The following is a 26,714-nucleotide window of genomic DNA, read 5'->3' on the forward strand; positions in this document are numbered from 1 at the left end:
CTCCCCATTTTCTCCTCTTCGATCTTCTGTTTTATTTATTTCTATATATTTTTATTTTAAGATGAGGGCACTGTTCTTATCGAGAAATAAAGCACTCCCTTCATTTGCACTCTCTTCTCTTTGCATATGAATTTGCATCTCTTAAAGACAGATGTTTTCTTGGTTCACGTGCGGATTTCAAAAAGGGTAGGTTGCAGCATCTACGGTCTCCTGCCTGCTGTTTAGAGAAAAAAACTTCTCGATTGGCTCTGGCTACTGCGTAGGCCGTTCGATACTTGTCTGGGATGGAGATGAAGTCTGTCGAGGTGAGGGATAGGGATGAGTGACCTAAGAATCGTGAGACCCGTACGGACTATTCTTGAAGTTAATACAAGGGAAGTTGTCGAGTTAGGTTTCAGAGAATAGCGTGGACTTGTACTGGATGGTACCGGCGACATTAATGATAAATAAAATATTAAGATTCGGTCAACTTGCTAAGCAAGACATCTCTCAAGTGTAACCGGCTACAGTTACTAAACACGTCCCTGTGCAATGGTGACCGCAGTGAGCGTCAAGAAAGTAACAATTCATCCCCACGTCACTTTTCAGTATCCCATTATTGACCATGTGTGACCGGAGGCAGTGAGTGGGCGGCCCGCGTCTCAAACTGAAGGGGGGAGCCCAGGTCCCCTTCACCCTTAAAACAAACGGAAGCGACAGACGGTAGATCAACATGAAAACAACACAAACAGGTAATCGAGGCACCCGATTTGGCTCTCAATCATCCTCACCAACTCGGGTGCCAGCGATGCCGCTCCACCCGTCGCGCTCGTAGTATCGGAAGACCAGGTCATAGTCGTCAAATTCGTGGACGATGCGCTCGACTCGTCGGTAGCCGGGAACGGGCTGGAGGAATCGCGTGATGTGCTTGCGACGGCTAGCCGCCCAGTCCTCGTCATCCTGGACGAAGGCGTTCTCGCGCTTGCCATGGCCCTCGAAGAGCGTAACACTGAATCGGCCGGGCTTAAAGATGTTGACAACGTGCTCGATAATCTCGGTCGTGCTTCGTCCGGTGGGCTCGCCGGGGACGTTGGTCTCAAACGATGCAAAGGAGCAGTGAGGCTCGGGAGTGACATGGACGGTAAAATAATGGGCAGGCCCGGAAGGCGCAGACTCCACATGCTCGCCATTCTCGCCCTTATCGCCATTGACCAAACCTTCACTCGCACCCACTTCCACACCCGCCTCCGTATCCACATGGCGAGGAGCGGGAATGACGCCGTTGGCGGAGAATCCGCAGGGACTGAACATGTAGGCATCGATTCTGGCATCGGGATACAGTGAGGTGGGGTAAACGGATGAAAGACCGGAATTTTCAGAGACCACGGTTCCCAGTGCATGGCCCTCGGTGGTAGCGGCGGGCTCCGCATCGGCCTGGGCTGGGTCGTGCAAGTCAGACTCGCAGCCGTTGCTGAAAACGTCTACATCATCGAACTCCTTGCTGGCTGTTCCATTGGTGTAGCCGTTCTGACGTGGTTTCGGCGCAGCATCTCTCTCACAGGCGACCGCACTCGCGTGTGACAGATAGAACTGCTTCGCATTCTCCGGATCGAGATCGGTCATGAGAATCTCCAGAGTCTCGTCATTCATGTCTTCGGCAGAGCAAGGCATGAAGGTGGTGGTTCCGGCGGGGATCTTGGTCGCGCGGATAACACCGTTGAATGCTTCGGGGAGCTCCTCATCGGGAGTCCTGGGCGGGGTCAATTCGAACGAGGGAGACGTAAGATAGAGGTACCAATGGTCTCCGTTCATTTTACCGACCATGTAGGCACTGCCGCCATCCAGCATGTCGTCGAGGAACTTGACCTCCTGCTTCCAGCTTCGGTGGGGACCGCGCTGCTTATCGGGGAAGAGGAAGTTCTTCCTGCTGTAGAAGAATCTGTAAGGCGTGGCCGCAGCCTTGATCTCCGTTGCGCACTTAGCGTTGTGGAACGGGAAACCGGCATCGGCCGCGGCGATATGCAGCAGGCGCTGGAGACCGAGCAGGAGAGTAGTGGTGCCGCATGTCTTCAGGATGATCTTGTGGGGGAAGACAAACATGCTCGACTCGGACAAAAGGTAGGCATCGACGCGGTCGGACTCGAGGACGGACAGAATTTGGCAATTGACCATGTCCAACATGGCCTCCCAGGTCTTGGCGGGGACTGCCTTCAAGCCGGTTGGCTGGGCGCTCGGAGGGAGCGACGTAGGGCTTGGGGCGAACCAGACCTCCAGAAGCTTCTCAGGACCTAAGCAAGAATCGACAGTGTTAGCTCTTCTCTCTTCCTGTCTCTCTCCCCTCGAAATTCCCGGATTGACGCCTGAATCGGGTGACGCCGTGAGCAATGAGGACACTAACCTTCAAAGGCGTGGGTTGAGTCAAGGTCGGAAGCGACATCGTGGTTGATGGTCAGGTGAGGAGTTGCCTGGGAAGGCGAGAAGGTGTAGCTGCTAGGAACTGGCATGACGAGCATCTCTGCAGCAGGTTTCTTCGACTATCGATGTAAAAGCGGACGCGGGACCGTTCAGCAATACAATTATACTGAGAAGCTCGGAGAAGGGGTGTTATTGAACAAAGGCGAGAGCTATTCTCGTCGCGTCGGCGTAGAATCGAAAAATCGAAAAGACTCGGGGACTTCAGATTGAGGACGTATCCTCCTTTCTTGGGTTCCGCGGAGCACTAGCTGCCGCTCAAACGAACTATGCGGGGTCCGTTTGAGAGAGCAGGCCCACAGGAGGCGTAGTTTTGTGTAAGTGCTGGCGGTGCCAGCAGCAGTGGTTCGATGGGTAGCTTAACGTCTCTTAAAGGGACGTTATGGTGGCCGGGCGCGGAGGGGTAGGAAAACGACTCTGAACGACGGAATGATGACTCGCTTTCGGCGACCTCGCTCTTGCAGAAACCGATACCTGTGGTGGAGTATCGGGCCCAGCAGACGAGGCTATCTGGGTGAGACTCGGTGAGCTCTTGGAGGGTGGAGAGCTACGAGCGTGGGGTGTGTTTTATGCGGTGTGTGTTTGACAGAAGGTCCAGCCAGAACTGTGGGAGGTAGATGTCTAAGTGTTGAGGTTGTGTAGGGGGTGCTATCGAGGCCTATGATTTGCAGAGGTTAGCACCTGTCACGAGCCATGACAACTCTGGCCTCTTCATGGAATGGACCAAAGGTGCCTTAAAGAGAGGTCCTTCCAGAAGGAGAAGCAAGGCGGGTTTCAGGAAAGCGCAAGGCGAATGCATACTTGCGAGGCTTGGAGAGGAATCGAATGATATCCTTCGGGCTCATAAAGGCCAGTCTCGGACCGATTGTTTGGAGTAGTTCGACTCTAGGAGTGGGTGGTCTCGTGACACTACGTACGTTCGAGGGTCGCAGGAAGAGTAACGGCAAGAGACGGTGGATATGGCAAAGAAGCGTGGGGTAGACGTGAAGTTATAGAGTGGAATTGATGAAGTTGAAGATGCAATGGACGAAGAAAGAGGGCAAGGTTAAAGCAGCTAAGTTGTTAGAGGGAGAAATTTGGAATTGAGTTGGGAGTCAAGAGGCGTAATCTCTTTGAGAAGTGTGAGGTATTGCTCTGCGTACGTAAGAAACGTAAAAACGGGTTCGGCCGGGCCTTGGTGGCTCGGCCCTAGGATGGCACTACTCGCGGACGATCGTTCTTGGTGGTGCGGCTTGAGGTGGCCAAGTCGCTGGACACAGTTTAGAGGGATTGGATCTCCCTATGATATCAGAGGAGAGATATAAAGTTGGGCATTACAAACAGAACGAAAATTGAGAAGAGAGGTGTTTGTGGGAGGACTGGAGTGGGAGCTGATGGGGTTGGGGTTTTTTTGGCTGCTGCGGTGGAAAAAAGTTCGCGGGCAACAGAATTGCAATTTTTTTCGTACTTCTCGCTCTTTCCCTTTCTTGTCGTGCCCCTCCTTCGTTGACACTATCAATACATGTACGAGGTACCTGCGGCAACCCGCATTCAATCGAACTTTCCTTGTGTTTTCTGTGTGGTTTTTTGTCCTCGGAAGTCGCGAATTGAGTTGAGTGGGGCATCACCAATCTTGGTACAATCGTACCTTGTACATGCTCATGTCCCACCCTGCAAGGTCTGACGTAGTGGGACACGGTTCAGTTCATGTTCCCCTCATGTGCCCAACACAAATTCAAGAGCTTAAAACGTCGTGTACGAATGTAGCGTACACTTTGCTCCGCAGGCTCGCACTACGCTAGGTTGTTCCAATTGGCGCTCTCCAAATAGACGTGTCGTTAGTAGATGTCTCTTGACTTAGATCACAAGTTGACAATGGATGGAGAAACACCACAACCAGCCATTCTCTTAGTCATGTCTTGGATCATTGTGACGGAGAGAATCCAGTCAAGACAACTGGGATCCACATGTTGAACGAGGAGTTGGAAAGAACATCGGAACAACCCAGTTATCAGTACCTCGGTACCTCGTGGTTCACAGCTCCCCCCATGCCTCGTAGGGCCTGGAACCCCAATCGACCGCACCAAACCCCGCCAGTCATGAAGTACATGGTACAAAGTATAACCTTGATCAATGATGAATTGAGCAATGAAGCTTGTCCCGAAGCCGCCCCGGACTCGATCCAACTCACCCCTCTCGATCCCCCTGCTTTGGTGGCGCCAGGGCACATCAAGTCCCGCGAACCCTGCGCCAAGACACCCGCAAGGAGCGACGGTTGTCTGTAGACCATAATGCAATTCTGAACCCCCCTTCCCCAAAATCAATGAAATGCTGCATTTGGTCGTTAAGCAACGCACGTCATCGTCTGCGATGCCCTCCCATTTCCCGAGCCCGTTCCTCTCTGGCCATTCCTCCTGTGTGTCGACTCCGTATAAACTAAAGTGCGTTTTTCAGACCCCATGTAACTCCCGCTATTCCCAGTCAGGTATGCCCAACCGTGGACTGGACTGAAGAGCATCAATACCCTCAAGGGCCTCAACTCATCCCGCCCCGTCCCTAACCGCTGATTGTTTGTACGGATAGACTTGAGTAATTTCCGACACTCTCTCCTGCATGCAGATTATATTTGGGGACTCCTGTCCGATTCTCCGCGTGGCCCGTCTCGACTTTGATTGTGCCTCTATGCTTCTATTGAGGTACTTCGTAATGTTTTTCATCGTCTACATCGGGTGATCTTGTGCTCTACCGGATGTAGTGCGCGCCTGCACGGCACTCGTCATTTTCGGTCCCCTCCTTCTTGGTCTCCATCGACACCTTCGGCCGCTGTAAAGAAAGGAAAAAGGGAGAAAAATAAAAGGAAAATAAAATAGCGGCCTTGACTCTCGACTCGCTTATATCGAGTCGTGGAAAGGAGCGGGAAATTATCGCCGTAGAAGAAAAAGGGCCGGCTTATCGGGAGGCAGCCGACGAAGCAGCACAACCTTCTCATGTGGTGGTGGGTGGGTGAGATATTGGAGACGCCGTCTGCGGTTACACCCGGTGGACCTGTAAAGATATTGCTTTCAAAGACAAGAGAGCCCGTATTGAACGGCCTCTTGGTCTCCCGTCCTGGGCAACGATGCACGTAGCGGCTTGACAGCAACCGGTGAGGAAGGTCATGCAGTATGCTCATGTATATCTTGCAGGAGGAGACTGCACCCCTCTCCTGGAAAACTACCTTGTGCCGGCTTCTACATTCTCTATAACGTTTTCTGTAATCGGCCCAAGTACGTGATACAAGTAACAATCCTTGTACCTCTCCGCCAGAAGAGTAGGATCTCTGCTCTCCACATCATCCTTGACCTCACCTTCCAGGCTCTCTGCTGTGACACCCTCTTCTTTAACCCCTATATCTCTTCCATTCGCCATCGTTCCCTGCGGATACCTAGGTCTCCTCCCAGACTCAACCAGCTCGCCAAATTGAGGATCAATAGGCACTGACCCCAAAAACGGCACATTAAAGTCCTCCGCCGTCTCCTTCCCACCCCCAGACCCGAATAGATCGCTACAGTCCGCACAATTCTCGCACACAAACCCGCTCATATTCTCCACAACCCCCAAAACCTTAATCCCGGTCGCCGAGCAGAAATTCAACTCCTTCCTCACATCCTGCGTCGACATGGCCTGCGGCGTAGTCACGACCACCGCGCCCGCCACCTGACCCGGCAGCGCATTGTTCGCTAGCGTCTCAGCAAGTGAGATGTGCTCGTCGCTCGTGCCCGGCGGCGAGTCGATGAGGAGGTAATCCGTCTCACCCCAGAGGACGTCGGATAGGAACTGTCGGATCATAGCCGTCTTTTTGGGCCCGCGCCAGACGACGGCGTCGCCGCGGTCGCGGAGCATGAAGCCTAGGCTCATGGCGCGGAGGGGGCCCTTGCCTGTGGATGGGTCGGCTTCGTGGACGGTCACGGGGAGCCAGCCGCCCGGTGCTTGTCTTACTTTGGCATCTTCTATGGCGAGCATGCGCGGGATGTTGGGGCCTGTGAGGTCGGCGTCGAGGATGCCGACGGAGTGGCCGGCGAGAGAGAGGCAGAGTGCGAGCTGGGTTGTGATGGAGGATTTGCCCACGCCGCCTTTGCCCGAGAGGATCTGTGGAATTTGTTAGAGAGGAAAATGACCGGGGCCAATCTTATTTAGTGAGAAGTTGGGACGTACCAGGACGATATGCTTGACCCTGGTCGTTGACATGATTGCTCGTCGATCCTTGGTTGGCTTATAGTGGGGCAGTCGCTGGAAGAGGATCTCACTCAAAGTTGATTTACGGCAGACAGAGCTTTTCAAACTAATCAAGGTCGAGGATACCGACCAGTAAACGCGTCTTCAAGGGTATCCTGAGGGATTTTATGCGTGAAATGATAGCGATATAGAGTCGAGGGGGACATAAATGTTGATGAATGTTGAAGTGCGTTGCTCCCCCTATGCTGAGTAATTGGAATTTGAGATCAAGATTCGTTTATTTACAATTAATACAGTGCACAACCACAATGACCAGACACTGCAACTTGCCTGGAGTGATAAGGCCTGCCACAAACTGGTTGTGCCTACAATTGTTCTATTGACCGTCTTTCCGGGTGCTTATTTTAGTCGATGGGGGAGAAAATTGCTTAGTCAGAGTCCTACTGAAGTTTGGCGGCCAGCGTGTGCAATTGAAGCTTGTACTCTAGATTGGTGTGATAAATATGAAGTATTCGATTCAAATTACTAGTTTATTTGCTTAATCGAACACCCTCCCTCTCTCTTTCCTTTTTTTTTTTTTTTTTTTTTTTTTTTTTTTTTTTCTTTTTTTTTTTTTTTTTTTTTTTTTTTTTCTTCTTCTTCTTCTTCTTCTTCTTCTTATTTTCTTTAATCTCGGCAGCTCGTCTAACCTTTTTTTTTTTTTAAAAAAAAAAAAAAAAAAAAAAACCCTCCCAGCCTCTGACATCTGCGGTGAGTGTGGTATCCGGTATCTATTGATGGATATCCCAGCACTACTGGCGCTGACAGCCAATGCTCAGTGCCGTGTGAGGATCAGGAACTGTACCTTTGTACTGCGTCCAGCTCTCCAGTGACTTGCGTGAAAGGGTAACCAAGTCCTGCGGGCCCTAACATGATGGCAATTAACGAGGAGAAATGTGCTCTACTGACGTGCCGCATTTCCAGCAGCCAGGCTATTTAATGTACCTACATCCTAAACCATAACCAGTTTGTTGTTTTCTCCAACTTCGTATTTCAAGACATACCACCCAAGTCCAGTAATCGACAACCCATCCCAGAACAAGCGCTAGAAAAGTACGAAGCAGATCCTCTTACTCCTCTACATACCCATCCTTCGTTATTATCTTTTCCTTCATCCCCTCTCCAACCCCGGCAACAACCTTACCCTGCTTCGTCTCTATATGAAGCAGATGTATAGGGACAACATCTTAGCTGTCTGATGAGGCAGTGGTATCAGAGGGTATCAGAGGCTGAAAGTGGGACGATCCTCTACATCTGGCGGAACACGAAGCGTAGTCGGGCAATTGAGGAATAGTGGAACCCAGCCTCTGAAATCCCGGCATCCTGTTTATTGCGGAGCTGCCAACATCGTAGTACCTCGCGGTATGTTGAAGGAATCAGTCCTACATCCAAGCGCCGACATTCGCACCTTCGTCATGTGTTTCTAATAAATCATTAGCTTCCAACTAAAACTCTAGAACTGAGGTGGCAGAAAAATAAGTCTTTCCATTAAAACCCTCTTCTCTAAAGACATTAGAAAGTAGAAAGATATTTAAAGCTTCTTCTATGCGCCTAATCGTAGTCGATCCACAATGCCTGATAGCCCTTCAAAGCAGCCCAGCTAGCTGGCGTTTGACCGTCGTTATCCTTCGAGTCAGCGTCGACCTGGCCCGTGGCAAGAAGGACCTTGACGATGGCTTCACAGCCATATTCAACTGCCCAGCTAAGTAGTATTCAGTTGTTATTATCCTTTTAAGTTAGCATCGACCTGGCCTGTGGCAAGAAGGACATTGACAGCGGCTTTATGGCCATGTTTAGCAGCCCAGCTAAGTGGAACTCGGCCGTTGTTATCCTTTGAGTTGGCATCGACTTGGCCTGTGGCAAGAAGGACCTTAACAATGTGTCCATGGCCGCTCGAAGCAGCCCAGCTAAGTGGCGTTCGGCCGTTGTTGTCCTTTGAATCGGCATCAACCTGGTCTGTGGCAAGAAGGACCTTGACAGTGGCTTCACGGCCATGTGAAGCAGCCCAGCTAAGTGGCGTTCGGCCGTTGTTATCCTTTGAATCGGCATCAACCTGGCTTATGGCAAGAAGGACCTTGACAGTGGCTTCATGGCCATGTTTAGCAGCCCAGCTAAGTGGAACTTGGCCGTTGTTATCCTTCGAGTTGACATCGACTTGGCCAGTGGAAAGAAGGGCCTTGATGGCGGCTTCATGGCCGCGTCTAGCAGCCCAGCTAAATGGTGTCTGGCCGTTGTTATCCTTTGAATTGGCATTAACCAGGCCTGTGGCAAGAAGGACCTTAGTAATGTGTCTATTGCTGCTCGAACAAGTCCAGCTAAGTGGCGTTCGGCCGTTGTTATCCTTTGAATCGGCATCGACCTGGCCTGTGGCAAGAAGGACCTTAACAATGTGTCCATGGCCGCTCGAGGCAGCCCAGCTAAGTGGCGTTCGGCCGCTCTCATCCTTCACATCAGCGTCGACCTGGTCCATTGCCAGAGCAAAAGCCAATAGTATCTCAGCACCTTTCTCTGCTAGGTATGAAAGAACAGGCCGGCGCTGAGCAAAGGTAAAGTTGCGAAAAGCAGAGAGTTCCCGAGGGTCAAATTTCCATTGGGTGCAAAGTGAAGATAAATGTTTGTCGGTGCCGGCTAGACCTTCTAATATCCTGGCAACTGCTAAATGATTTCCATGGGCCAACGCAGCAAAAATCGGGGTTCCGTAGTGCTCATTCTCAACGACAAAGCCATTTTTGACATTTCCGTAGATGTCAATAAGGGCAGGTAGGCCAAGTTCTGCTAATACATAGAGGAAGCTCGTGTTTAGAGTATATCGAGTATATCGAGTAAATCGAGTATATAGACGGGAATGATCTCTCTTAATAATGTTGCGGAGCTTCAACCAATCTGCAAGACGAAATGTCGAAATAAAGTCTCGCTGGTTGACTCCGGCGGTTTGCGCTGCTTCTGCATGCCATAGAACATCATCTACAGCATATCGTAGAAACGGAAATTGCTCGGATACCTCCTTACAATGACTTGCGTCTGCAGTGGAAAATGCCCTGGGAAGCGGGTCTCCGATGTCTAGGCAGGCTTCGACGTAGACGTTTATGTACCTGAAGCAGCACTGCTTCAGCCGGTCGTGACTTTGGCCTGCAAAGTTCTTCCCCAGATCTGACCACACTTCGTCCAGGCCATTCTCCTTCAGAAGGAAGTCTCGCACCGATTCGTGGATAAACTGGACTGTCGGTATAATGAATGTCGTGACTTCAGCGAGTCCCTTTGACGAATTGAGAATGAACCTTTTAACCGTGTCCATAGTCGTTTCATCTGGATCCCACGCCAGCATATCCTCGGGTTCGGTCCCCGAGAGAATGGCAAAGTATAGCTGTTCCGGCGTAAGTGGTTCGCGGGCAAAGAGAACCCATTGAATACAAAGAAGTAGGTCCTCTCTGTTTCGAGAACCATCTCGCGTTAGAATATCTCGGAAAAGCTCGTGGAGATCACCAGGGATCATGTTAAGCTTTTGCTGGAGACGGCGTGCAGGCTGGCCCGCATCATGCTCCTTGTTGAGCATCCCAACTACCAGAACAACCCACATGAAAACTCCAGATGATTTTTCTCGCAGGTCATCTTTAATTTTCCTCGCAAGTGCAGTCTGGCCGATTTTCAACTCGCTGTCAACATAGTCAGTGATATCCTGGTTATGTCCCTCCTGGCCCTCGAGGACTAAGCTAAGCCCTTGAGAGATTGTGATGTGAGGGTAATGTCGGCTTGAAAAGCAGACTTGGAACCGGATTCCTGCTGGGACAGAAATGGCTCCGAGGTGCTGAAAAAATGCCACCATATCACGAATCTGATCTTCGTCACACTCATCCAGCGCATCGATGAAACACGTCACAACGCCCTGGCCGAGTGACTGAACAGTTTGTTGAAACAGATCCTTCAGTGACTCAATACTCCAACTATGACCGCTACTGATATTCCAATTTGCAAACCCGACTGACTCAAAAACGTCCTGAAGTTTCGGTAGCTGTTCAAGGATCTGTAGAAGCAATGACCGGTACATCCCGATCGTCGACTTCTCTAGGGTAGTCCCTCGGGCGTTGAAGAAGAAGGAGATAACGGTTGTGTCCCTCATAAACCTTCGAGAATTGGCAAGGGCGAATTTCATCAGCGTCGACTTCCCAGCGCCGGGCTTTCCCTTGATCCACAGAAAGCCATGGTGATCGGGAAGCCTCCGAATATCAAGCCAGTCGAGATATTCCGACTGTTTCAGGAGCCATTCGCACGTTTTATGATGTGCAGCTTTGATGGACATCTGGCGAGCATCGATTTGGCCGAACCTGAGTGAATTTAGTAGTGCCTTCTTCTGACCGTCACTTAGACGCGGTGCCTTGGCTGGCGACTGCTGTGCGATTCCACTGCGGGCCATTCTACGAAGTGCGACTTCGACTTTTTCATATTCAACGTCGTCAAGTCCCGTAAAACGACACATTTCCATATGGTTTCTCACGATATGCTGTGTCGTTTCGACTTCAGGAAGGTGGAGATAGGATGATCCATCTTCGACAACCTACTAATAATCAATATATATTGAGAGGGAGAGGGGATATTGTATCGTACCTTTTCACCACGTAAATACTGAACACCAATTGCCTCTTGAAATGAATGTATTGTCCAATTTTGGCAGCGGATTATAGGGTCGAACTCGTCCCTTAATTCCCGAAGGCGCTCTGACGAAGGTAGCAGTGTGTTGATGACATTTTCGTTGACGGTGACACCAGCAGCCTTGACACATCTCTCGGTGATACGTTCGAGAAGTCCTCGAGGATCCGCACCACCGTGAGGCGTGCCGAAAAAGATGATTCCAATCGTGGAAGTAAAAATAGAATGAAATTGCGGGCGGGGGAGATGTGGCCGGCAGCTCGCGGACCGTCTCAATGCTTCTTTGACAAATATGCCTCCCAAGCTATGAGCAATAAATATAAGTGGTCGTGATGGTTCTGATTGACGTTTGGCTTCAAGCTCCACCAAAAAGTCCCATGCCATCTCGTAAACGGTGCTTTTATTCCGAGGGGCTAAGACATGCGACAAATGCGTGTCGTAGCCGTACGTTAAGATTCGCGCAGTTGGGATAGTCTCTGGAAGCAGATCTCGTGGCCAGTAGATTCGAGCCTGGGAAACGGCGCCGTCATTTCGAGACGTTAACAGTCGACTGAGTTTCGTCCTCTTAGCAGGGAGCCCGGGGGATTCATCGGTCTCGCTGCACTGATGACTGTATTTGACATTTCCCTTGCTATGCGCCCATGTCCGCTCCGGATGGCCAGTGAAGCCATGGACAAACACGATGCTATTTGCTTAGCACTTAATGCAGAGAGTGGTTGAGGATCAACACCTACTCAATCGAAGGCTCATCAGGCTCAAATAGAATGGTCAATCCAGTTTCAGGAACAGGTTCGTGGCGGAATCGGCAAGCCATGTTCGTCCCCGCGCAACATTCGCAGCCCCGGTATAAGTTGGGCAGCAAGATTGGAGTTGCGCAAAATGGATCGCGAGAAGATGTGGAAAACAATGGCAAGGTGGAGGTTGTTAAGGCTGCCTGATTCCTGCCTTTCGCACTTCACCACCACTCCGTTTTATAATCCGAGAGGTAGCCAGGCTGTGCCAGGCTGAGCTGCAGGTTGGGACATCACAATCGATCACTCCAATGTTGCTGATCCAATAGGAGCTTCCTTTTGGTGTTCGTTGGTGTGTCTCTAGACGCTGTTACTATTGGCGGCCCGGTCGGCTTGTTGCCAGTTGGACCTGAGTGGCCGAAGCTTTCCCATTTGTCTGAGACGGATGAAAGAGCGTTGCAGATGATGGACCGTCAAACACCTGTCCTTTCCAGAAGAGACGAAGGAGTTGGCAGGCACCGATAAACAGCCCCATTCTCCTACCACCCGCCATGCTTGACCCCTCGAGTGAACCACATGTCCATTAAAGCCTCGCTCAGATATGTTTTGCCAAACGCCTTCTTGGCAAACTGGTAGTGCTCGTCTATCCCCCCAAAGAACTGGAGGGACTGGCAAAAGTCCCAATGTTCGGGATACCATCCGGCGTATTCCCAATCGAGAATGGCGGCGATATGGCCATCACGAACCAATATGTTGTGAAATGCAAGATCTCCATGACTGAACACAATCTCGTGGTCTGTCCGATGCATGGCTTCGTAAATATCCTGGTGAACAGGCTGTGATCATGCAGCTGTTCGAGTTGCCACGTGTTGAACTCCTCCTCGCAGGCAAATGATCCTCCCTTTATTGATCCCGCAGAGCGCCTGTCGACGGCTGGGCCGCCCGAAACAGAACCGATCAAGGCTTCTGGTGCCGGGATGTTGCGCATTTGAAAGAGGTACTCATGTAGTTCGGAGCATATGGATTCACGATCTTCAACGGAAAGCTTTGGCCAGACTCCCTTGAGATTCTCTCCATCAATAAACTCCATGACAATGTACCGACATCCCTCCTTCTCGTAGGCGTTCAATACTCTAGGGACCGGTATCGTGGTGTGAGAGCGAATGAATACGAGATTGTCAACCTCGGCCATGTCAAGATTCGGCGAGAGCTTCACCACCGTTGTCGAGTCTATTTTCAGTATTTTCCTTTTGGAATGGGTGTGCCCCGTTAGATCCCCGCCCTGACTGAGCTCGTCGTCTGTCACCTCCCGCCCTCTCTGAAGCCACTCTCGGCTGTCGAGATGTTGCATAATGCCAGACCTAGCTGTTTGGGCCCAGCGTGTTAGCCTTTGTCAAGATGTCCAATAAATGAGCAGTTATTACCCTTCGCCTTACTGCGAGCCGTGGAGAGGATACTGAGGTCAAGCAGCAGGTGAGGAGCCAGGAATATAGCAGCCACGCCGGCCATAAATCCGAGGCAAAATCCCTTACCAAAAAACTATTCTTGGGGCATGTCTCAGATCCGCGATGCCAAAAGGGAGACCAAGCACTAGAGTAGACGGAGTTTTTTTAAGTTGGAGGAGGCGTGGATCGCACGGATGTCGAAACGCTGTCCGTGACCAACCCGAGGGGCCCAACCAACACCAACCAGAGCAAAAGCTGCTCGGCTCTGATAAATACGTATGTCCCGTACCATCCTCAACATCTTGGGTGGACGATGTCCCCTTTGGAAAACTCACTTCAAATTTATAAATTATATTATAAGATTTTGGAAACATATACATATATTTATTTATCTTAGCAGTTGGAATTTATAATGCGGGAACAGAACAGGACTCGGTCGGCTAATAGCTAACCTAACAGTTGGAGCTCTGGGAAACTGCTGCAGGCCCTTTGGCAGAACTAACGGATGTCGGATGGATTGAACAATAGGCTTTAAGTTCCCTGGAGTCTGTGTTGTTCGAGTCGCACAAACTCTTCAAGTCGGCGCCCAGAAGAGCCTGCCCTGGCCGAGCGGGCATCTTCTTGCAGTTATTTTATGTTTATCCCAACGTTCCCTGTCCCTCTATCCTCTCCGCTGATATTCAGGTGAATACCGCCACATATTGCCACAATGGCCGCCCACGTTCGTGAATCAGTCAAACAACTCGACAAGAACTCATGGCTCATCGGCGACAAGTCAATTCTCCGTCGACGATCCTCCCCTCCTGCTGAGTATCTGTGGAAGGACAGCGACGGCTTCTGGTACTCTCTCTCTCACGCGACCTCGCCGCTGCCACCAGCTGGACCTCTACCCTCCGATAGTCATATCCGCCAGGTCCACGACGCCGGAGATGCATCCGCGGTATGGAGTTTCGGCGACGCCTTAGGTCAAACTCACACCGCAGGACTTTAGGGACACCACGAAAGAACACGTCACGTTAGGATGGCTTGCTAAGCAACAAAGTCTCAGCTTCGTTATAGCCAAGGTTTTGCACTATACCGAAGGGGATGACAGGAGCTATCTTTGGGTCACTCGCGTGCCGGGCCAAGTTCTCTCCGACGCTTGGCAGACGATGGATGAGGACGAGAAGCAGCACTATGTTTGCCGCACTGTTGATATCTGCAAGGAGTTGTCAGCCTGGCGCTCCGAAGCTATTACCGGAATCGATGGTGCAGAGTTTCCTGATACATGGTTAGATCTGCTCCATTCACCCCACAACTTCAATCCGCAAGCCCTTCAAAAGCCTTGCAGCGAGTTGGGCATGGACTGTTCGACGTTCTACTTTTGGCATAGCGATCTTGGGCCTTACAATATCGTTGTCAACTCAGGTGAGAAGGGCACCATGGGAATCATCGATTGGGAGATGGCCGCGTTCGTTCCGCGGGCGTGGATAAGAACGAAAGTTGGGGTTTCATGGGCTATGGACTTTGCATGGCCGGAAGTGCATGGGGATGATCCATCTCTACGAGAATGGAGAGAGCGAGTTGAGCAGAAGTTTGGAGAGGAAGGGTATCCAGAAGTTAAAGCAGCTTGGAAGAAGTGGCTGATGGACCAATACTCCCCACCAACAGAAGCTAACGTCGGGAGCTTGGGAAAGACTTAGTACTTAGCAGGATAATTCGAGATAACAGAAAGCAGAGCATTTTAAGAAGGCTCGAACAGCCAACAGATAGACGGCGTGCCTCCTCCTTGTTAGTCTGTCGATGAACGCGTGACTCCATTAGAGATGACCAAAACCATTCTTCTGCCTATCTACACACTCTCGAAGGAAAGCCCCGAGTCGAATCGGCTCAATGTTCGTGAACAAAGCTGTCAATTCTACGCCAATAATGTCGAAAACGCCGGTTGCCATTCCCACCATCTGAGGGCATATGACCGAATTGAGATCATCTCGACCACCAGGGAAATATAGATAGCACGCTTGGTTAGAGGGTAGCTCGTTCACGACATTAGATCTCAAGCTCTCCAAACTTTCGAAGTACTTTATCGAACTGTTTTCCTATGTGCAGAAAGAGAGTTAGCGGCTGGAACAACAATGGAGATATACATTGAGAAGATACCTGTAACATCCTCTGCCAGTTGGACGAGGTCATTCGAAGTAATTCTCTCTCCTGAAATCGTCGCCTCTCTTGGCCACTTCTCAACCTCGAGACCAAGTAACTCTGTGACAAACTTGCCGACATCTCGCGTATGTGTGAAAACGACATGGCCGTTCCCCTCTCCCGGAATGACCGCTTTGGAGGCTGGAAGGTCGGGCAAACAGTAAAGCGGATGGAGATTCGTATCAGCATAGGGGAGACCTAAGTAGTCCATAAAGAATCCGCACCTCACAAGAGCAAATGTCAAGTTGTGGTGGGCCTTTAGCTCTTTTCCGGCACGGAGGAATTCCTCGCGAGGACCGTACGGCATGGACCTAGGGCAAGCTCTGTTAGATTTCTGAGTGTGGACCTCGCAAGAAGTTGGGAAGTGGCTCAATCTTGGGGAGCATGATAGTCAATGTTGAATTCACTCGGTATGAACCTCGTCACCCCCCCTGATGCCGCGGCGCCTCGAATCAAGTTGATCTGCGAGTCTGAAGCCCCTGCCCAGTGTAGATTCAGCGTCGATATGACGGTGTCGACTTTAAGTCTGCGCAGACACTGGGCTATTTCGTCGACTGAAGAATAATCTATCTCGACAGGGCGAGGTAGATGTGACGGATATTCTTTTGGAGCTGCGTTTGCGTTCGGCTAAGATGTGTGTGGTTAGCGTAATTAACAATAAGATATATTCGTAAAGTCATTTGGACTGTACTTTTCTGGTTAATATGTAGACCTTATGCTTCATGCCTCGTAAAGTCTCTTCGACTATGGTGCGCCCAACATCACCTAGACCGCCGGCGACGGTCACAACGCTCATGGTGGAAAGAGCTCGGGAGCTGGTACAGATTACGCTGCTAAAATCAGTTAAGTAAATGGAGCAGGACTTGCCAAATAAAGCACAGAAGGCTGAGAATATTGAACTTTTGCTTACGACTTCGTACTTATTCGCATCTTGTCTATGGTGATGGTTGACTTCGGTATCCGCGGACCGCGGAGGCAAGAGGGCGGAGAACGGGTACATCGGGAGCCGTCGCATGTTCCACTAAGGTCCAACGGTACGTTTTCATGCCCGGAGGCCGGATCTCCAGCCAGGGAATTGAGTAATTTCTTCCATTCAGCGGCCGTAAAGGAGTATCCCTGGCAGATGGAATGCTACAGAGATTAGGGGGAACACAACGCGGACTACCTAGGGGGCGACCATCTGGGGACTGGAAAGAAGGCAAAGTTTGGTTTCAAAATTGTCAGTTCGTTGTTAATAGCGGGTATATATGTTAAAGCATCTATCATGCTATATCATCCCCAGACCACCATTGACCATGATATACTCTCCATTAACCCATTTTGACCTGTCATCAGCAAGCCAGGCGACGGCCCATGCAATATCTTCCGGATCAGCCAAGCTACCCTCACACGGAGTATCCTTCTCAAACTCGGCCATGATATGTTCTAGCTCGTCTCCAGCCCCCTTCCGGAATGTCTCAGTATTGACAGGACCCGGCGCTATGGCGTTTACAGTACACCCATACTTAGGCGGGAGTTCCTTCGCCCACACTTTAATCATAGCCTCTAGTGCGCCCTTGGTAGACGAGTACACCAAAAGATCCGGCTGCGGAATTCGGCTTGATCCAGAACCTATACAGATGATTCTGGAGCCGCCCTTGACGCCCGAAACTGAAGGAGGCGAAGAGGGTTTGTAAGGCGGTAAATGAGGCAAGACTGCCTGGGTTAGAAGAAACGTCCCCCGAGCGTTCAAGTTGTAAGTATCGTCCCACATCTTCGTCATCGTATTCCATGTCGGAGCGTGAGGAACGACGGCTGCGTTGTAGACGAGGATGTTGATGACGCCGAAGCGAGCCACGGCAGCTTCGACTAATTTCCCGGGGCCATCAACTGTGGCGAGGTCGGCGCAGACTGCTATCCATGGTGTTTTGAGCTTCTTGCCGACTTCGTTGCATTCGGCCTCGAGGTTGGGGAATGGGTAGTTGAGGACGATGTTTGCTCCACGGGATGAGAGCTCAATTGCAATGGCGGCGCCGATGCCTGTTGACGAGCCGGAGATTAATGCAGTTTTTCCATGCATTTTTTCTTCCTTCTCTTTCGAAATTCAATGAGGTTTGTGGTGTGGTGTTTGATGAGTATTGAGAGGGATTCTCTATTGATGCTACGTTCCTAGCTCACAACAGGGAGAATGAGGCCAAAAAAATTGCGTGTGATCATCCAAATTGTGAGTGGCTATCCTATATTAACTTATCATGGTGGATTCCGACATTCTGGAAAGGGGACTGATGGATGCCCGCGTTTCGGAAATTCCCTGGCGGGAACTGGCGGTTCCGGCTTGGTGGGTCCCGGACTCCGGTTTCCTATCACCGTGCCGGGATGACCGAACTGCTGGACAGCCGAACTTGTACAAGAGCGGCCGGAGATTGGATGGCCAGCAGGAAGGCGCCACGAAGGAGGATGGAACCAGAAGAGCAGTAAGGAATGTACTCCTTTATCAAGGTTAATTCTTTATATTTTATCAATTCAATTCTTGTGGCTGGTTCGAAAATAAGTCAACCATTTCTTGAGCCTAGCCATCTACCACCACAGAGAGCCACAAGTGTCATCATCAGTCTATCAGATTCCATCTTTTTCCTCATCCGCAACCATGGCCTTGCTTAGCACAAACACCTTGAAGTCTGTTGTGTCGAAGTTGGCCAGCGAATTGCGAAGACTGGATTCTGAGTCCCCAGCTACCTCCATCGTGGTCTCAATTACGGCAGTCGTTGTGACAGTTTCATTTGTCCGATGGTTTCGCCGAAAGAAGTTGAAGGTCAAGATTCTGCTGGCCGAAGAGATTCGAAGTTCAAGAGAACGCGCTCTTGAATATTGTTATCGCCCACGAGAGCTTATGCTCAAGGGCTATGACAAGGTATCTGCCCAAGATTGAGAATTAGCGACTGTGGATTCTAACATTTCTTAGTATGCCGACGAGGTCTATGGCATGGACACAAGAGATGGTGAGGAGGCGGCTCCCTACAGGACATAGGCGAAATCTAAGGTGCTAATGTGCTTCCAAAGGTATCAAGGTGGTCATTCCAACGCGGTTTCTCGACGACCTAGAGAGTCACCCTAGTCTAAGTTTCAAAGTGTCCATCGACAATGTGCATGAGAGGGGAATTCGATGTCTCGACTATGAGTGAAGACTAACATGACGTAGGATATGCAAGTGGACTACACATACTTTGGAGGTCCTCCTGAATATGTTATTCACGCAATTAAAGCCAACTTGACAGCATCGCTTCGTGAGTCTGAGACCCTCGGTAGATAAACCACGTCACGCAGAAACTCACATCAATTTGACAGCGGCTTTTACACCAATTTGGAACCAGATGACCAGAGCGAACATGCCCAAGATTGTAGGGGAATATAAAGGTGAGATATTACTCCCCAAGCCAGTGCTCAATGCCAAACTAACAAACTGATTGCGACCTCAGACTGGACACCCGTCGCTATCCACGACAAGATCCTCAAACTCATCGGCACCAACAATGCTCGAGTGTTCCTTGGCACCAGCGCATGCGCCGATGAAGAATGGGTAGATGCTTCAACGGGATACGTCCTCGCCGTTTTCGACACCATTCGTGCCCTCAAGGAATGGCCTCCGTGGATGCGCCCCTTCGTGTACCGTTTCCTGCCAGAGCGAGCCGCCATCAACGGGCAGTGGGTAAAAGGCCGCGAGAGGGTCCGAGAATGCATGCAAGAGAGGAAGAGGAAGGGCTGGAACATCGACAGCCCGGCTACAATGTTAGACTACTTGAGCTCGGGGAAGGACGCTCATATGGAAGACGACCTGGAGAAACAGGTGCTATTCCAGATGACCTTGGTTGCTGTTGGTACCGTCACTACTTTCGCTTCGACTGTGCAGGCTCTCTACGATCTTGTCATGCATCCCGAGTATATCCCCATCCTTCGTGAGGAGGTGGAGTCTGTACCTGTTGATGAAAATGGTATGTTTACGAAGCAGGCGATTCCTGCGATGCAAAAGCTGGACAGTTTCATCAAGGGGAGCCAACGCCTGGCAGCGGCTGATTTGAGTGAGTTCCTCCCCGTCTCCCTCTCTATGATGTGAACGCATGCTGACGAGGTATAGGCACATTCCAACGCGCTGCTACAGCGGACATGACACTCCCCGACGGAACGTTCATTCCCAAAGGCACAAAGCTCGAGGTGAACACGTACTCCATTCACCACGATAACTCTCACTACGAGAACGCGTCCACATTTGACGGGTTGCGATTCTACAAGAAGCGGCAAGTTACTGGCCACGAGAACAAATACCTCTATATCAGCGTTGGGAAAGACGACCTATCCTTTGGGTATGGCAGGCACGCTTGCCCAGGGCGGTATCTTGGCCACCTCAATATTAAGCTCGCCATGGCCGAGTTTCTACGGAAATACGATTTCAAGCAAGCAGGTCCCGAAGCACCCACGAATCACGCTTTTGAAGCTCTTGTAAGTGCAAAATAACTAAATGGCATGGAAAAGGGAATACGGCGAGACTAATTGGTTATTCAGGTTTCGCCGGACTCCGAGTTCAAGATTTTGATGAGGAATAGGAATCAAGCCTGAGAGAGGCTGCCGGCTGTTTCAGGGGGTCTGAAGAAGAGAGAAGAGATTCATGCTTCGTTACACTATTAAGTAGAGTTGTAATAAGAGACTCAGTTTGTAAATTAATGCTTTCAATTTGGCCATAACTGATTCCTTGTCAACATTGCCCTAGTTTCGGTGAGATGCGATGTGTTTTCATGAAGACATGCGGTCGCGTACATCACTGAGACAATTTAGATCAAATACTTAGGCATAAGCCTGTAATTCTTGTCTATACTTCGCAGTCGGTCGGCGGATCAATTTGGTCTGTCTATTCCTTGATACACCTCGTGCGCTACACTTGGATCAATGCTTAGGGCTCCAGGATCTGGTCTCGTGCTAGAGCGGATCGCCAGGCCCTGAGGGCGGGCTATCATTGATGTCGTTGATTGAGTGAATGGCTGATGCCCGCCACTTTCTCAGAGTGCGATCGTATCAAATCGCTTTGGCGATTGCTAGTCAAACGCTATTCCATGCGGCGAGACTCGCCGCACGCTGCCACCACCGGGGCCCGGAATATAGCCCACAGTAGTAGTATTACATACAAATATAATCTGTTGTTTTGGAAACGGACATGCCTTGATTGAAACTCTTGGCCTTGACTTCTCGAAGCTCGTCAAAGTTTGGTTCGGCTTTCTTTGTTCCACGTCTACGCGTTAGCAGTTTTATTCAGCCCTGCGAGGAGCCTAGCCAAAGAGTGGTCTAAGGTGGTATTTCGTATATTATGTAGGGTAATGTTCCTGCTCCCGAAATTCTTCAAAGAGTTTGGACGAAACAGAACACCGGATTACGCGTAGAAGGTTAGGCTGAAGGAGTTGCGTCCCCACGAAAAATGCAGCCATGGGAGCCATGTTCCCGGCACGCTAACAGGTCATGATCTGGGCCCGTGGAGTCGCACAACCCAACCACAATTTGACTGTGCTTCGAATTTGGTTTGTGCTCAACGGATGCAATGTAACGCTGGTGACCAGGGCGGGAAATCAATTTCACGGTTCTGGGGGTAGCACCGTCAAGATTGACTGAAAAATCTCCATCAAATTCGCTTTTCTTCCCCCCTTAGTTCCTTTTCGTTCTGGTCTCCGATCCACGAGCCTTGCTAACCTCCTTGACGAGTAACTCGACCTTAAAAATGCGCATGCACAATTCCGCCGCTGTCGCTTTTGCGGCCCTCAGCGCACTGGTCGTCCCTGTGGTTCTTGCCCAGCAAACGACAATGGTAGAACTTCCCAGACGCGACGAATCACGCGACCGCTGTTTTTGCTAACGTTCAACTCGTAGCCAATGTGGATTCCCATGGTAGACCCCGAGAATGCCGAGGAATTTTACTCGGGGCAGGAGGCAGTCATTCAAACTATTGTCAGTATCAGCATGCCCGCGTTGGAATGATTCAACTTGGAACGCAGCTTGCTAATCCTTGCACGAGTCGTAGACCAACCAAGAGACTGTTGTTGCAATCCGGTGTAAGGAGACACAGAGGCTGGGATGTCCTACCGTGACGCTCACTATCGGCCGGAGCAGTAAGGAGAACCCCGGTGCCAGCAAGAAATATCAAAATATCAATTGGGTCTGTCATGTTAACTGCCTCGGCCTGCAGCGTTCAGATTTAGCACGGACTATCAAGAAGAGACCGGTATCCCGTAAGTCACACCCTTTCCCCTAGTCTCACGCTCGACAAGTTTAAGCCAACTTAGATGGCATACAGGCCCCAGAAGAGTATCATGGACTGTACGTTTACCGGCTGTCCCTCCGCCACGACAGGAAGTTGCACTGCTGTATTTAGCGCCGACGACGAGGAGCTCGGAACTGGCCTCGTAACCCGGTCCGCACCGATTGACGCGACGGACTTGGTATTCCATCCCATCGCTCTTGCTACGCCTCTTCCCGAGGCAGACTCAACCCAGTGCGACTCGCAACCCGCAGCTGGTACCACTGGAGGGAAGAGCGCTGAGACCGGCGCTAGTGCACCCAGCACCGAAAACTCGGGTTGCAAAATCGCAGTGTGGTGGCCGGGAGTCGCCGCGGTTGCAGCACTTGGCCTCTTCATCTGACTGCAACTTCGAAGGTTCGCTTTCCATCCAGCCCCGAGATCTGGTCAATATAGCTTAGTCTACGCCTGTCGCAGCGTTGAATAATGCATCGACGACGTAGAACCTGTATTAATACCTTTATATAACGCGGTTCTGGTTTCAAAGCTGTAATTGAGTGCGCCATTAATTCCTACCATTTCTTACTAAAGTCTTCTTAACTTTCTGCCAGGGGCTGCGACTTCCACAGAAGCTACATTATGTTACTATTGTGAAACAGAATATTTGTGACCTTGCCCCAACTATTATCGGTTAACCTTCCCTAACAATGTGCTCTCCCCTGTTCGTCTGACAATTTGACGCTTTGGCGTAAATAACAGGACACGCCTGCAAATATGAAGTGTGCGCTTTTGGCTTGTCGTCCCAAGGAACAACAACCTCCTGACAGGCAGGCATGTTGAGACTCAGAGTGTTCGAGCCCCGGTCCCACAAACCAACCCCCAAATTCCCCCCCTGGATATATGTTGCACGATATCGCTTGGCGTAGATTATGTCCATCAATTAACAACTATTTATTATGCAGCCGCCTGCTCATGAAGATCAGTTTCGCCATTCTTGTTTGGATCATCATCATCTTTCCCTTCCTCTATTTTTGTTAGCTTTAGCTTGTCCTACAGACTGGTCTGTTCAGGTGCCCTTCAGGAAAGGCCTTTTTCTTTTCTTTTCTTATCTTTTCTTTCTTTACCTTTGCGCCCTCACTCCGCTTTAATATTTGGGCGTCTCCGTATTATACCCAAAATGCATCTTACAATTTCACTCTTGGTCGCTGCTGGTATTGCCTTTGGAGGTATGGGCTTGGCTCTCCCTAGTGATCTGAATAGATTGGCTGATGTGTGGTGATACTAACCTCTAAATGCAGCTCCGCACATCAACCCCCGTCAAGCCAATGCCTGCTTCGTCATCGGCAACGAAGTCCTACCAGAATCCGTCGTCGACTCCGTGGAAGCTATCCGAGGAGCGGTCACCTGCAACACTGGAGTACAGACACTCTCCGGCGTCCCCGACGTAACCTCAGGAGGCGTCACCTTTTCCGACGTCAACTTCGCCAACTCCAACCTCACACCCCTAGAGTTTGCGCTCACCGAATTTGCCGCGGCCACCCCTCTCGCTGACACTGACCTCCAAAAATTCGAAGATACCCTCAATGTCTACCTCGCCACGGAGGCCGGCATCCGGTCAGTCGGAGGACCACTTACTATAAAGGTGCCCAAGTTCTTCCTAGAGTTCCAAGTCTCGCGCATACAGACAGCACAAGGAAACCCACCGACCGCGGCCGGATTGCAGGTTGACCACCTTTTGGACAAGGTGTTGAAGAATGCTGGGAGAGAAGACCAGGCTCTCCTTGATCAAGTTCGGAATCTAGCAACCCAGCTTAGTTAGAGGATGGTTTAGGTATATACTTGTATAATAACTGTAACGGCATCTAGCCCGTCACAAATAGAGAGTCTATTGAAAATCTAACTCTAGGCTGTTTATATAGAGTAGGAGTGTTGTCTTGAGCCTGGCTTGACTTGCGCTTTTTAAAATCGGCTTTGGACCCGGTAATAATGGAGATCGGGTAGGGCTAGGGGGGGCACGCGGCGGACTTGAAGAAGGTCCGGGAAGAGCGTATGCCCGATACCCAGCAGAAGAGAAACTCGGCGACGTCCCGGAACGGGGGACAGGTGCGGCCACCGTCCCCACACGTGACTGAAAGTTGGACAAAGGTACAAAGGTACAAAGGTACAAAGGTACTCGACACCTCCATCGAAATTCCGTCGATCTAATCTTGATTCCCCTGATCAAAAAAGCATCACCATCATCAACCGTTATTTCCCATGATATCCGGTTCTCGCCTCAAAATCTAGCAGCATTTTTCTCCCTGCATCTCCACCCCGAAGAATCGAACCGACTCATCGTAAACTCAAGCCCAACTTCCACAAATCCAATCCCCGCCAAGCTCCCTTTCCGCCGCGAAGATGCCTATCACAAAATAGCCGACAGCTCGAGCACACCAATCCGCAGTTCCACCTTCCACGCCCTTCCCTCCCGTTCCTCAACTCCTCCACGAAAAGGAGGGCGATCCCGAACCCCGAGATGAGAGCAATAACCTCGGCGACAGATGGACGATCCCTGGAGCTCTCCTTGGACAACCGTCGATGAGGACCCGTCCAAGAGACACCCGCCCGAGGTTCCCGCCGCTCCGCCCGCCACCGCCGTTGCGTTCCCACCTTCCGTGCGGTTCGACTCGCTTTGGGGCGACGATAGTTTTGGCGGCTGGGGTGTGACAGATACGCGGATTTCCGGCGACCATGGAACTCTTTCTTCGACGCACGAGCCCAAGACTAATGGTTTTGAGGACCGGAGTGACGGGTTCGGGGCGTATACGACTGGGACTGGAGTCACGTCGGCATTCTCGTCGCTTTCGCCGGAAGCGGATCCTTGGGCCACGGAGGTGTCCTACTCGTCCTTCGAGGACACGAAAAAGGCCGACGCACAGAGGGGTTTGAGCCCAGTTGACGAGCCGGCTGTGGACCATTACCATACGGAAGCCTCGGATGCCACACATATTGCGTTACCCGGGCCTCCCACCCTCGAAAACGGTAGATTTGATGCGGTAGAGAATCGAACTGCTGCCCCCGAGCCGAATGACTCCCGTCCGCCTTCTCCGGAAACCGATCTCGAAGACGGTCCCCATGACGACGTTCTTTCAGTACCCAAACACAGAAATATTTCCCCCGATCCGCAAAGCGAAAGCTCCCGACAGGTGTCAAAGGTGCAGGAGTTGGTCGACATGTACGATGGCATCGCGAAAAAGGCTACGAGCGCTCCGCCGCCTGCCGTTCCCGTTCCCCGCAAGAAAGCGACCGGCTCCGACAATGTAGAAACTGAAGACGAGGAGAGAGATGGAATAAGAAAAGATGGAAAAGAAGAAAAGGACGGAGATGAAGACGAAGAGGACTGGCCCGAGGACTTCGAGACCGGAGACAACGAGCCTGCCCAAATCCTAGAACCCCCCTCTCCACACGGCCCTCCCTCCCCTCAAGCTACTCGCGAACCACCCCCCAAATTCGACATCGACATGTCTCAGATCCCCACCCTCTTCAACAATCTTGCCACCGATCCCTCCACAACCGTCCCCGCCCAACTCCCCGACCACCCCGACCTCAACTTCTCCACCGTAACCGAACGCAAAGCCTGGTACCGCCTCTCCCGCCAAGGCTCCTCGCGCCTCCACGACTTCGGCGACGACGAAAACTACCGCGGCGTCTCGTGGCGCGGCTCAGCTATCAGCGAGGAGACGTTTGCCATCGTGCGCCGATGGATGCAGGAGGGTTCTGTGGTGGGCGCCGGGCGGGGCGCGAGGGGCGGGAGATTTGGGAGCAGGTCGGCGGCGACGTTCGGGTGGGATCAGTCGAGTAGTAGCGATCCGGTTGATTTGAGCTTTTTGCATCGGAAGAGGGCGTCGCTGGATGAGAGGAAGGGGAGTGGGCAGAGATTGAGTCTTGATATACCTCCTGCTTTTGTGCCGATCTCTGCGACAAGGACTTCGATGAACGGGGCTGCTAAGCCCTCAAGGAGTCGGCCTGTTTCGATGCCAGTTGCTCCAACGCAGTTCCGATCGACACCTAAATCCAATCATAAACCGTCGCCCCTTTCTGTATCGACGAAGGCTTTGAATGGATCAATGGTCACACCTAAGTCCTCGACTCCCATAACTCCGAAGACAATCACAACTACCGCGAAGCCTGTCGAAGACGATGATGAATGGGGCGAGATGGTGTCCTCGCCGCAAACATCCACCAATACCAGCGGTTGGGGTCAGAGTTCGACGTCCATTCCTGATTCTGGCGTGGACTTTGCCATGTCCCCGACGGCGAAACCAGCGTCTGTCTCGTCACCGAACGGAAGTGCTAGAGGATCCCAGTCCAAGCCTAGTGTGAGATTTACAGAGCCTACAATTCCGGCGGACACGGGATCAATGACTTCTTCTCCTCTTGAGAAATCTTTTCCGTCTTCTCCTCCGAGTCAGCCTCCTCCCCAGAGTCCAGTTGTTGGTACATCGGGAATAGCTGATATCTCTACATCTGGTGATTTTGATCGCCTAGGAAGAAGGAAGCCCGTAGCGACGGCAAGTGTTACGAATAATGAGTCGAGTGAGACGGAGGAGCTTACAGAGGCGGAAGAAGATGCTGTCGCACGCGTGGTGTTGAGTCTTCCCGACTTATCCTATATGCTTAGATGAGCCAAGACGAGCTCAGATACTTTCTCTTTTTTCCCGTTTGCTTTCCCCAGTTGGCATCCTTGGCGTTTAATATATGTTTAGGGAGATGAATTAGAGACGCCGATGACGGATT

The 26,714-nt window shown here is 51.1% G+C and overlaps 9 protein-coding genes and 2 pseudogenes across 9 annotated transcripts; 5 read left to right on the forward strand and 6 right to left on the reverse strand.

The window, feature by feature from the left end:
* Positions 1 to 756: 756 nt before the first annotated feature.
* On the reverse strand, positions 757 to 2,492 carry SAPIO_CDS4067 (Uncharacterized protein; the record flags this gene model as incomplete). The annotated part of the gene is made up of 2 exons (XM_016786715.1): positions 757 to 2,267; positions 2,378 to 2,492. The coding sequence occupies 2 exons, from the start codon at positions 2,490 to 2,492 to the stop codon at positions 757 to 759; spliced, it is 1,626 nt and encodes a 541-aa protein (XP_016643691.1).
* Positions 2,493 to 5,643: 3,151 nt separating this feature from the next.
* Positions 5,644 to 6,657, reverse strand: SAPIO_CDS4068 (Cytosolic Fe-S cluster assembly factor CFD1; the record flags this gene model as incomplete). Its single annotated transcript, XM_016786716.1, has 2 exons — positions 5,644 to 6,558; positions 6,625 to 6,657. The coding sequence occupies 2 exons, from the start codon at positions 6,655 to 6,657 to the stop codon at positions 5,644 to 5,646; spliced, it is 948 nt and encodes a 315-aa protein (XP_016643692.1).
* Positions 6,658 to 8,407: 1,750 nt separating this feature from the next.
* Positions 8,408 to 11,095, reverse strand: SAPIO_CDS4069 (uncharacterized protein; the record flags this gene model as incomplete). The annotated part of the gene is made up of 2 exons (XM_016786717.1): positions 8,408 to 9,459; positions 9,694 to 11,095. The coding sequence occupies 2 exons, from the start codon at positions 11,093 to 11,095 to the stop codon at positions 8,408 to 8,410; spliced, it is 2,454 nt and encodes an 817-aa protein (XP_016643693.1).
* Positions 11,096 to 12,598: 1,503 nt separating this feature from the next.
* On the reverse strand, positions 12,599 to 13,805 carry SAPIO_CDS4070 (uncharacterized protein; the record flags this gene model as incomplete). The annotated part of the gene is made up of 4 exons (XM_016786718.1): positions 12,599 to 12,895; positions 12,991 to 13,424; positions 13,496 to 13,598; positions 13,794 to 13,805. 4 exons carry the CDS (start codon positions 13,803 to 13,805, stop codon positions 12,599 to 12,601), a joined length of 846 nt encoding a protein of 281 aa, XP_016643694.1.
* Positions 13,806 to 14,213: 408 nt separating this feature from the next.
* SAPIO_CDS4071 (Uncharacterized protein) lies at positions 14,214 to 15,186 on the forward strand (the record flags this gene model as incomplete). The annotated part of the gene is made up of 2 exons (XM_016786719.1): positions 14,214 to 14,469; positions 14,525 to 15,186. The coding sequence occupies 2 exons, from the start codon at positions 14,214 to 14,216 to the stop codon at positions 15,184 to 15,186; spliced, it is 918 nt and encodes a 305-aa protein (XP_016643695.1).
* Positions 15,187 to 15,532: 346 nt separating this feature from the next.
* Positions 15,533 to 16,615, reverse strand: SAPIO_CDS4072 (uncharacterized protein; the record flags this gene model as incomplete). Its single annotated transcript, XM_016786720.1, has 5 exons — positions 15,533 to 15,582; positions 15,644 to 15,996; positions 16,104 to 16,312; positions 16,377 to 16,518; positions 16,596 to 16,615. 5 exons carry the CDS (start codon positions 16,613 to 16,615, stop codon positions 15,533 to 15,535), a joined length of 774 nt encoding a protein of 257 aa, XP_016643696.1.
* A 337-nt stretch (positions 16,616 to 16,952) lies between these two features.
* SAPIO_CDS4073 lies at positions 16,953 to 17,744 on the reverse strand (annotated as a pseudogene; the record flags this gene model as incomplete).
* A 567-nt stretch (positions 17,745 to 18,311) lies between these two features.
* SAPIO_CDS4074 (uncharacterized protein) lies at positions 18,312 to 20,275 on the forward strand (the record flags this gene model as incomplete). The annotated part of the gene is made up of 8 exons (XM_016786721.1): positions 18,312 to 18,575; positions 18,627 to 18,663; positions 18,725 to 18,735; positions 18,864 to 18,948; positions 19,010 to 19,078; positions 19,141 to 19,740; positions 19,797 to 20,158; positions 20,222 to 20,275. The coding sequence occupies 8 exons, from the start codon at positions 18,312 to 18,314 to the stop codon at positions 20,273 to 20,275; spliced, it is 1,482 nt and encodes a 493-aa protein (XP_016643697.1).
* A 1,147-nt stretch (positions 20,276 to 21,422) lies between these two features.
* SAPIO_CDS4075 (uncharacterized protein) lies at positions 21,423 to 22,341 on the forward strand (the record flags this gene model as incomplete). Its single annotated transcript, XM_016786722.1, has 5 exons — positions 21,423 to 21,509; positions 21,572 to 21,649; positions 21,723 to 21,930; positions 21,985 to 22,018; positions 22,074 to 22,341. 5 exons carry the CDS (start codon positions 21,423 to 21,425, stop codon positions 22,339 to 22,341), a joined length of 675 nt encoding a protein of 224 aa, XP_016643698.1.
* Positions 22,342 to 23,115: 774 nt separating this feature from the next.
* On the forward strand, positions 23,116 to 23,757 carry SAPIO_CDS4076 (uncharacterized protein; the record flags this gene model as incomplete). Its single annotated transcript, XM_016786723.1, has 2 exons — positions 23,116 to 23,164; positions 23,237 to 23,757. The coding sequence occupies 2 exons, from the start codon at positions 23,116 to 23,118 to the stop codon at positions 23,755 to 23,757; spliced, it is 570 nt and encodes a 189-aa protein (XP_016643699.1).
* A 721-nt stretch (positions 23,758 to 24,478) lies between these two features.
* SAPIO_CDS4077 lies at positions 24,479 to 26,602 on the forward strand (annotated as a pseudogene; the record flags this gene model as incomplete).
* Between the last annotated feature and the right edge of the window lie 112 nt (positions 26,603 to 26,714).

Source organism: Scedosporium apiospermum (genome assembly GCF_000732125.1).
Source record: "Scedosporium apiospermum strain IHEM 14462 chromosome Unknown SEQ_SAPIO_0090, whole genome shotgun sequence".
Classification (NCBI taxonomy): domain Eukaryota; kingdom Fungi; phylum Ascomycota; class Sordariomycetes; order Microascales; family Microascaceae; genus Scedosporium; species Scedosporium apiospermum.